At 43.1% G+C, this 11,004-nt stretch overlaps 1 protein-coding gene across 4 annotated transcripts in view; it reads left to right on the forward strand.

The window, feature by feature from the left end:
- Positions 1–6,620, forward strand: part of tet3 (tet methylcytosine dioxygenase 3) — a 42,692-nt gene extending 36,072 nt beyond the window's left edge. For all 4 annotated transcript variants that reach the window (XM_076105038.1, XM_076105036.1, XM_076105034.1 and 1 more), the window contains one exon: positions 30–6,620. In XM_076105038.1, the coding sequence (XP_075961153.1) occupies positions 30–1,795 (1,766 nt within the window). In that variant the 3' untranslated portion in view covers positions 1,796–6,620. The remainder of the gene's footprint in view (positions 1–29) is intronic.
- The last annotated feature ends 4,384 nt before the right edge of the window (positions 6,621–11,004 follow it).

Genomic DNA, 11,004 nt, shown 5'->3' on the forward strand with positions numbered 1-11,004 from the left:
TTTACCTTTCTTTTGTTTCAAACATTCAGCAATTATAAAACAAGAGGTGAAGCCCAACATCAAGAAGGAGCCCTTCAATGGATCAATAGATGGATACCCTGTGCCGGCAGCAGACCCATTCAACATCTATCCACACCCTGCCTACTATGCAAGGGGAGGCCTTCCCCCAACTGGCCAGCCCTCTGCACCAGACCCAGTAAACGGTTACCACCACAATCTGCCCCAAATGCACTATGGCTACTACAACTACTCCCCCAATGCACTTTTCCGCCCTAAACTGAGGACCTACGAGGGTCGAAATGGCTCTTTGCCCAAAGCAGGCGGCAAGGCTGTCCAGGTTGACGTGAAGCCTGATATTCAGAGCCTTCAGGCCAGACTGGCCCAGTCCTTCCACAGCCACCCAGAGCAAGCCAACCAACCAAACCTCAGCGCTTATGTCCAGCATGCAGACCACAACCAGTCCCGTCCATCCTCTGTATGCTCTGAATCCTCCAACAGAGGCACTCCAGTCATCAAACAGGAGCCTATGGATGTGCCAGTCTATGAAGGCGCAATGCAGAGCCAGGCCGGTGCCAACACACCTAGCAACAGCCCCCAGCCTGCAGCCTGGCATGGGCACCAGTTTAATGGAAGTATCGTTCCCACCAACTGGGAAGGCCATCTGAACGCTAAACTCAGTCCTGAAGCCTCATTGTTGAACCCCGACAAGCAGCAGTTTCACCAGCATCCCCAGCAGCGGCAGCCCTCTCCTTTCCCCCAGCAGTGGACATCCTACCCTGGCTCAAATGCTTCCCCTGCTCTATCGCCATCACTCCATGTACCTCACTCTCCATCTCCATCACCTCACCTAGGGACAGCGTTCCCGGGTAACATGCGCCCAAGCACCCCTCAGACAGGTACACCACAGCCTGGCAGCTCTCACTCACGCTCAGTTACACCACAGCCAGGCACCCCAGGCCCAGGCACCCCCAGGCACTGGGCCAGCCCTGCTCCTAGTCCTCAGCCGAATGCTTGGGCCATGGGGCCTGCGGCATATAGCCCCGGTTTGAAGCACAGCAATCCTGCAGGAGCCTATCCTGACAAGATCTGGTCCAAGACTGGGGAAAGTCGGTGTTCCACTCCCCTTGGGCTCCAAGAGAAGGCCTGGAAGTCTTGTGGAGGTTCAATGGCAGGCGTTTCCCAGTCCCCAACCCCTGAGGGTCGTCTCTTCCCTGATGCCCTGCAGCAGTCAGATCAAGGCTGCTGGACTCCCAGCCGAGCTGAGAGCGACGCTGAGAGCACCAAGGGCCGTGACGAGTACGACGAAGAGGAGTGGTCTGACAGCGAGCACAACTTCCTGGATCCCAACATTGGTGGTGTAGCTGTAGCACCAGCCCATGGCTCCATCCTGATTGAATGTGCCCGTCGGGAACTACATGCAACCACTCCGCTCAAAAAGCCTGATCGCGCCCACCCCACCCGCATCTCCCTGGTCTTCTACCAGCACAAGAACCTCAACCAGCCCGTGCACGGCCTAGCTATTTGGGAAGCCAAAATGAAGCTGCTGGCGGAGCGAGCGCTGCAGAGGCAGCAGGAAGCGGCTCTCCTTGGCCTCTCCCAGGAAGACATCAAGGCCCTCGGGAAGAAACGCAAGTGGGCTACGGTGGCAGGTGCCAGTCCAGGACCTGGACAATCTAAAGACAAGAGGGAGGGGCCAGTGACGCGGTTGGCCCCGACGTTCCACACCTCCTCTACGGTTACTGTGTCTCCCTATGCCTTCACCCGCCTCACTGGGCCCTACAGCCACTTTGTCTGAGGTCAGACAGATACAAACTGATAGCTACAGAGTGGTGCAGTGGAGGGCTGGAGAGAGCAGTGAGCAGGATGAATGTCTCTCAGCCGTCCCACAGTCTGGCATCTCTCCATCCTGCCACCTCCGCAGTCCACTTGACGGAGGGGACGTTTTTATTGTTTTTTACCTCATGTCAGGCAGTTGTTTGGGCTTCAGACATACTGCCTGTGGTGCTCTTCCTCTCTCTTCCTTGGAGGGGATCTCCATTGCTTTTTCTTGTTCATAGAATTTGAATGATTCTAATTATTGCTATTATTATCGATATTATTATGATTGCTATTGTTACTGTCAATGTTGTTATTACAGGTATTATTATAATGAAGACTTGTTTTTTTTTTATTATTGCTGTTTTCATTAATGTTATTATTAATGATGTGATTGTTTTTGGTTATATATTTTTTTAAATCAATCAGTCAGAGTCTGTCAGACTCAGGCAATTGCTTTTCCATGTTTGGAAAACGTGTTCCCTTTTTTCTGTTTTTGATTTTCTTTGTTCTTGTCAATCTTCCAGCTGTACTTAGAGGAGGAGCCATTATCTGCCCGGTAAGACAGCAACTCACTATTACAGTAATCTGTACGTATCTAAAAAAAAAAAAGAAAGGCTTGTCTTCGATATCTATCTCTATTTTGAAAATGTATTGATATGTATCTCTGATCTCAGGACAGGAGAGCTCCTTAAAGACAAAAACTAAATTCAAACCAAGCATTGTAGGAAAATAATGCCCAGGTTGAAAATAATTGCAGTTGCCCCTTAAACCACATTTGGAAAAAAAAGGTTGCTGCTTCTTTGTCGTCAGATGACGTGCTCCTCCTCCTCTTCTGTACCCCTCCAAGTTCAGACTGGTGCTCAACTTTCAGCTCTGATTGATTTTTTTAATCCCGCTACCCTTCATGGCACTTGATGCTGTACTTAGGTGCTCTCTAACCTGGCTCAACTAGTATTAGCAATTGAATTTGTTTTGACCAAGGTGGAGTGGCAGAATGATGAGATTCATTGCTTCAAGACATCGGCGCATCGGCATCCTTTGCTCGCCATGTGCTCCCATAACTGCACATATCTGGTACTCCACAGAGGCCAAAATAAGTGATTCTATTTGCAAATGCCGTTTGACCCAGATCGACAATTACCACATCGAGACGGAACAGGTGGCACACTTTATCTTCCTATAACGTTCAAGTATGCGGGAGCACCTCCCAGTGTAAACTCTAGAGGGCAGCAGTGACTCCCGGTTCAAAGTGGTGTGTACAAACAAAACTTCTAGCGCGTGAGATCCACTCAGAAACCTGTAGCCTTGCTACTTTAACCACCCATGGCCAGTAGAGGGGGATCTCACACCCTGTTGTTGACCATGGTAAAGTTGATCTAGTGGCACAGATGTGAATGGATGCTGTTGGGTAGCCCGTCCTGGGTTTGAGCAGAAGGAGATGTTGTTGGGACAGCAGTGCTTTTGGTGCTACTACTAAACACACACTCTGGTGCTCTCCTATTACACTTGATTTACTGTGAAGGACCCACTCTTTCCTCTGCATGGTGCTGTCATCTTCGAGCAGAGAGAGAGATGTGTCCTTCTGCAGAAACCTTGTCACCGCAGAGCCAGTCAATCAAAGTGGCCGCCCTGCGGGTTGCAGCTCCGTCATCGGGCTTGAGAACCGGTTTCTTTTTGAGGTGCTTTTTTTTTTTTGAATTTTATTGTGTCAAAGTGGTTTTGTCTCAAACAAAGTACTCTTTACAGGGCAGAGAAAGCACAGTCATTGCAGTGCATTGTTGGTAACCTATTCACAGAGATAACAAAAAGTCCCGAGAGCTAAACGGAGACCTAGGGAGATGGAGACCTGGGAGTTGGCGGCAAATGCAAGAGTGTTGAGTCAATGCATCTCTCACTTTGAAAAAGATTCAAACGCATTGGGTGCGTGAGCGAGAAAAGCCAAAGAGAGAGACTATTTGATAGCCTGGATAGAATCCTGTGAACCACTCGTTTTTGTTTTCAGGTGTCGACCGTGTCACTATTTGATTCATTGAATTCAAGCGGTGACATTGGTTAACTTGCAACATTTGCCGAAAATGAAAATGAGCGACTAACAGAATTGGATAGAGGCAGACTCCTGGCTGCTGGGTGGTTGTTTGGGTCAAGGCCCTGGTCGTCTGTGAAAGACCCCCGTCACCTCTCCCGAGGGTCTCCAGCGCTCTACCTCACGCTGTAGAGACACTGGTCACAATCAACAACTTGCTACTGAGGGCAGAAATCATGCATATGTCCCTTTGTGTGCTCTAGATCTCCACACTCATTTTAACCTGTTTTTTTTTTTATTTGTACTCTTATTTATTACTACATGGTGATGATGATAATGATTGTCTTTGATGTTATTGTTTTTTCATCTTTTTTTATATAGCTAATACAAATTGTACATAGAGAAGAAAAGATTTATAAAAGCACTTTTAATCTTGATTTTAATGACAAAAAGAAAGCCGATTATTGACAACTTGAAGCTTAGTTTTTCTGTTTTGTTTTTTGTTTTTTTTCTCAAGAGAGAGATAAAAATGTAAATATTAAAATATTTAGGTAAGATTATTTAACTGGTGAGGATAGTAACTAAACCATGAATGACAAGGGGGTATTTTGAAGTCTCTGACAGCCCTCAGCAACACTTGGTCCCGATGTGTTGTGTGTAAATGTGTGCTTAGTAACACTGCTGTTTTGCTTTCGTAAGTACTGTAACCCCTTGTCAACATGTAACTGACAGAGACCTGTCACTTTCTAAAAAGAAATTCATTAGCCCAATTATGTAACATGAAACCACACATGACTTACTCACTGGTGACAGTCAAAATAACTGGAGGATCCCCCATGATGCAGTTCTCTGACCAAAACCTTATTCTTACAAAAAGTATGAAGTTCAGGGTTTTAGAAAAGCTTTTTCTGCTCGACAGTAAATCATCATTTGACATTTTACAGCAAGTGTCAACAACCCAAGAGACACTCTGTCATTACAAATTAAAAGCAATGTCAAATTTCTATTTACGCTTGAAAACAAATGTAACTATATGGTACTAAACAACAGCCATCTAATGGCAGTAAGCTAAAGTCAAATCTAAAGAGGTAGCCATAAACCTACTATGTGCTGTTTGTTGTTTAAATAAATAGTTTGACGTTTTGGGAAATGTGCTTATTTACTTTTCTTGCCGAGAGTATGCTAAGCTAAGCTAACTGGCTGCGTACAGAAAGGAGAGTGGTATAGATCTCCTCATCTAAGTTTTAATGTTTCCCAAAATGTTGAACTATTTCCTTAATATCAGTATAGTTGCCCTTTACAAATTGACCACCGATCATGTGCAGGACCGCATCCAAAGAAGTGATGTTTAGGAACATACTGGTAGTTGCAGAGCCAGGCTGAGGTGAACCAGTGGGCGACGTTTTAGCGAGTAATAGCCCAGCCCGGCAATCTTTGTCAGTTGTGTTAGACTATCAGGTAACTAGACTCCCTGCTTGTTTAGATGTATCTATCATTATCTACTCATAATAGTTCTCATCATAGTAAGTATGAACTTGGCTTAAAAATCATGATGCCCCTCTGGAAGATACCATGTGTTTGTAATAATTAATCGTATGATACACACAACAGTTTGACTGGTGCAGGGGCTGGGACTGGTACAGTAACGGCCCATTTTACTCTTCTACCATAATGCATGGCCCACATTACACACACACACACACACACACACTTGCCTAAAAATGGGTGCTGAGGATACAGTGTATATGATATCTTAATAACTTTGTAGATTTCTAACTTCTCAAGAGGTTGGTGGAAGCTCATCATGAGAGGCGCCTCCTCCCAAGCTCGTACTGAGATGGGGGGATCGGTCAGCTGGTGCTATGATGCTACACCTTAAAATTCACTGTGTAAAAAAAAAAAAAAATTGCGAGGGATAAATGATTACCACAAATATTTTTCTGAGCACTTCGAATGTCAAGAGAAGTATACTTTTGATTCAGGCAGTTTCACAGGATGGGAAGCTGCCCCGGTGCTGACTTCATGAAGTCTTTTGTTACGACGCTACAAAATTACATCTCTCTTTGAGGTCGGGGGGGGGGGGGGGGGGGCACTCAAACAGTTGATTACATTCTCTATTAACATTCATTCCATATTGTACTTGAACTTATTAAAACTAGGATGAGATATAGAATCATATTATATGAAGACTGTTATCTGGGTTTCATGTTTGGTGCAGCGCAAGTATCAAAGGCTATTGAGATGATCTTTTGAGTATGTTGTACACGTTCATGTTAACTTAATGCTAAGATATTTGAACAATACAGGAATAGTTGTGTTCTGCCCCCCTTCCTCTTCCTCTCCTTGGTCATGCACTTCCTTTACTCAACCCCTCTCTTATTCTTAACACCGTGTATATTTTTGTCTTTCTCACACACACACACACAAACATAGATATACAAATGCATCTCACTGTGTATGGCCCACATTTAGAAGTCTGTTGAACACCTAATTTAATGAACACTCTCCAAATTTGGGATAGAGACTTGGACCCTGGCCCGTACAAAAAAAAAAAAAAAAAGATGAACCTACACAACTGGCAGCTACTTTCCTTTTTGAGTTAGGATTGTTCTTGGTTCTTTATTTTCATGTCAAGGATGCAGTATGTAAAAAAGTGTTTTTGTTCAGTCTCTCTCTCTTTGTAGCTGTATGGTGTATTATGTGAATACATAGTGTATGTGGTAAAAAACCCACAATATTGTTTTATGTTGCGCGATAAATAAAAACATTGAAGTGAAAACGTGTTTGGTTCATTTTATTTTCCAGTCATGACTTTGATTGATGTAGTGATGGTCAACTTAGCGCTGCGGAGCTGCAATTTCTTCCAACAAGTTGGTGTCAACACGATAAATAAGAAAGCTCCATCTCAGGCTCTGACTAGTGTCCTCCTTCTTCCCCTCCCACACACTCAACTGCTACAACAAAACAATGTATGCACCAGAATGCAGTCGGTTTTTGAGCATGCATGGTTGCACATATGGCTCATTGTCACATGTTCTACAGTGGAAGGGCAATACAGGTCACTTTTTTATCTCACTTTTGTTGCATTTTAGAAAATGTATGAACCAGTGGGGGTGATCAACTTGTCACCCTGCCTTTTCCCCACTGGCTTTAAGGAGAATGCACCATTGCATTTAAGCTTTCCAGCAAATTGGTTTGCAAAAGGGTTCATTTCCTCAGGCTTCACGTGCACACACAACCACCTGTTGGCCAAACAGTGTAAAACACACAGATCTATTACAGATGATCTCAACCATGTCATTTGTGATTTAGTCTACTGTATTTTGCGGCCAATTGTAATTGTGAATAATACATTAAATGTGTGTAAATCCATCCCTTTGCCAATAATTGAATCATAATAACGTTATAATAGCAGGAGAGGCAAAATAAGTGTTCTAAAACTGTAAAATGGCAGTGATTGCCCCGCCTTTTCCCACTGGCTTTAAAGAGAATGCACTATCGTGCAGATTTTATGGTGCATCTGGCAGGAATCCTTTTAACACAAAAGGAGATTCTACATCTCTGCATCGCTCCCTGTTGGACACGAGTGAGAACTGCACCAGCTAAGGCTTCATCCTTGAATCAGAGAAATATTTAAATACCAGAAATTCTTAACCCTCTGAACCCCGAGCTGTTATGTGGCTGTAGAATTGTAGCAATGGACAAAACTAAAAACTTTGTCTCTTGTTGAACACCATGAAAACTCCATTTAGCAGTACCAGCTCCTAAACGTCCTTAAGTTAACGTCAATAATACTTTTCTTTCCCCGGGAAGAACCTCAGGCATGTATTTGAGGAAATGATCCATTACATTACTATCCACATATCCAAAGGCAGCTTGCTCCAATGTGACAGGCGTGATCTTCTCCCTCGCCCATCCAAAAGCAATTATTTGACCTACACTCTCCCACTGCTGCTGCCCAAAATCATGCCTTAGAAAAAGAACGTTAAGAGCATCTCCCGTTGCGCATTGGTCGTAGAATTCACTCCAGAATTGTGAAAGGCAATCTCTCCCAACTCCTCCATCATCATACCCCATCTCAGGTGTTCCATCTGGCAGTACAAGATGGATTTTGATGTCAACATCTTGAAGTCCATCATCAGAGAAATGTGCCATGAGCTCTGGCAGTACCTGTCCTCCTTGAACAACCAATATGCTCTTCACTCTCTCACTGGATGGCATGGTTTGTGGTGAAACAGGCAGTGTATCATCCACATTCTGCTGCTCATTTTCAGAAGTCTCCAACAAAAGCAACGTTGCTGCTCTCAAAAACATCCTCACGCCCACCCTGTGTGTAATATAGTGCAAAGTCAAAATTGTCATTGCTTGTAGTACTTCCAAGAAATATCACTTTAGCGTTGACCGTTTCAAATGTAGCAGATGGTGAGAGACTGAGAGAAGAAGTGGAAGACTGATGTTTCTTGTCTCTTTCTCCTGTCTGGAAAGAACGGGCCGATTGCTTCCTGAATCAAATTCTTTTTCTGAGCATCCTTTGAAACGTCGACTGTTGTTGCTCCACCTCCTCGTCTGGCTCTCACTTGCTTGAAAACCTCTTTTTCACTATCGTTGATGCGTCCGTCCTATTTCTATTTTACTCATTGTCTTCAGAGCATTTGCAGTTGCTTTTGCAGTTTCCTCAGGAACATTTATCTGTCTCAAGAAGTCACTCAGATCATCCATCCTGTGAGCATTGCAAGGAAAATGATTGGAGGATATCATCATACATACATCATATAATAGACATGAGCACTCAGACATCATTAAGTGTGATTTACACTTCACGAGAATGTCATTATCTCCGATGCCCAGAACTTCAGAATACTTGAAGCTGAACTTACAGCCTGCTTTGTTGGTTCTCAGACTGGATGAAGGCGATGACATCACGGTGAGGAGAGGTGGACCTGAAAAACACTACCGGCGTCCAAACGCAGCTGGAATCAGCAAGTCAAATGAAAGGATTTTTATGTTTGCGTGATTGTTTGTCTGTAATGTGTTTTTTTAATGGTGTGTCACCACCAGCAGCTGGACAACCACAGGGAGGCTTGTCAGACGCCCCAGAGATGAGATCGATGCTGCATGAACTCACAGATTTAAGGAAACACAATTAAAGCTAAACTTTCTCTTGATACAATTTTTGGTTTATTTAAAAGATATTTATCCTATTTATTAAACCTTTTGTTGAAAGTAAATAATGTAGAATGGAACCAGGGAAATGACTTACTATGTGTCAAAACCACTTGACTGTACATGGACGTACACATTTTATTCTATTTTTTATTTATTTTTATTTTATTTTATTATTTGTAACCTTTGCGACCAAATTAATTGTCATTTTGAGACTTAATGCACCTTGAATGTAATTAAAGGTAAGTCACTTTTAACTCATTGGGATCATTACACAAGGCACATTGAATTGGTTTGCAGTTCCACACCAAGGTATCTTTTTTTTTTAAATCATATAAGCTATTCTAGATATTCTCCACAGGTTGTTGCCATGCTATGTTGCTTGAGGACAGTTTCGGCATGTGTGGTGGTGATCCCCATCGTGCTTGGACATTCAAAGACTGACTTATTGGCAGAACATTACTGCAGTACACTGTTGCCATAGTACGCAAAGGCTGAATGATGATTTTCCCTCCCTCAAAGGGCAATTGCAGTGGTGCCACTGGTTGAGTTGCATTCCAGATATGGTGCAAATCACAGAGAACATGAACGGCGTCGTCCGCTCAACATTTGTCCTACTATAAGGTTGTGTAAAGAGAAATTCTTCAGTTCTTTTGGGGAAATCTTCCACAGCATGAAACCCTTTCTTCGGTGGCAAAGACGTTGGCCCTCCCTGTCAACAACCGCTCCCCTCAGAGGTTTCAGTGCCTCCATAAGATCCTCATGCTGCATTGTCAGCCAGGCTGTGGTCATGAAATTAGGAGTTGAAAAATCTCTAGTGGCACTCTGCAAATTAAAGTGGGCATGAATAAACTTAAGTGCATCTTCCTGGATAAAGCATACATGACTTCAAATAATGTAATACAATAGCCGAAGTATTAAACAATTAATTGAAAGTGTAAAATAGTAAAAATACAATATCTGATTTCCAATCCATATTCCTGAACCAGTTTTAGTTCAGATCATCTAGTTACTGTGATATTAACTGTGATATTAGCATTAAAAACACCACAAGGCCTATAATCATTGTTATAGAGAAGGTAAAACATCAAAACTTCAATAATAACTTTTAAACATAGTCAAATGAAAACATTAACCCTTATCAAATTCTTGTCGCATGTTATACACAGTCACAATTATCCAAAAGGTTCCATTTATGGTTCAAATAAAAAAATATATATATATTGTTTTATCACGATCTATTTTCCCAAAGTTATATTGCAAAACACTGCATTTGCACTTACACATTTCTGAGCAAGCTGTAAGGATTAAAAACTTCCACAACTATTATGTTGCTTTTCTCATAATAGAGTCGGGAAAGGTCAAGAGTCAGTTTGTTGTTATGCCATGACACACTGTTCGTTCGATTCTTTCCTCAAGGTCTGAGGCAGCATGGCTTCTGCCGGCACTTAACCTCTTGTAGTGAGCATTATAATGGTTCCTTGTGGTTATAATCACATATTGCTGCTGGGAAATTGTCAATCAGCTCAGCAGGATGTAGAGGTCACCTTTGTCAGGATGGGCTATTCTGGCTGTGATTACAGTCCTGTTGTCGGTCCCCAAGACTGCCTACCTTCCTACAGGGCTTCTGTTACCCGTGTGTAATGGCACTAAAAGCAGAGGACAAGCTTGCACAATATCTTAGTATTTCATCAGTACATTCCTCTGTGCCAGGGAGCTGTCTCTATCGCTGGTCCAACACCTGTGTTCATTGGTCTGCCAAAGTAAAAGGGCTGAGACTATTTCTGGATCTGATGCGTGTTCTCATTTGTATAACACCAAGAGGAGATCCTTTGTCTTGCTCAGTCCTGTCCCAGCACTTGATCTGTTTGTTTCTGAGAGTGCAATGTCCTTTTTATGGGTGAGATTGGTTCTACTTGTTTTTTTGCGATACTTGGTACAGATTTTCCTGCAGTCTGATTTGAAATTATCCAGTAATTTGCAAAAACGTCGTCACTTCA

This window comes from Anarhichas minor, unplaced genomic scaffold (assembly GCF_050575085.1).
Source record: "Anarhichas minor isolate MPS153535 unplaced genomic scaffold, ASM5057508v1 ptg000030l, whole genome shotgun sequence".
NCBI lineage: Eukaryota > Metazoa > Chordata > Actinopteri > Perciformes > Anarhichadidae > Anarhichas > Anarhichas minor.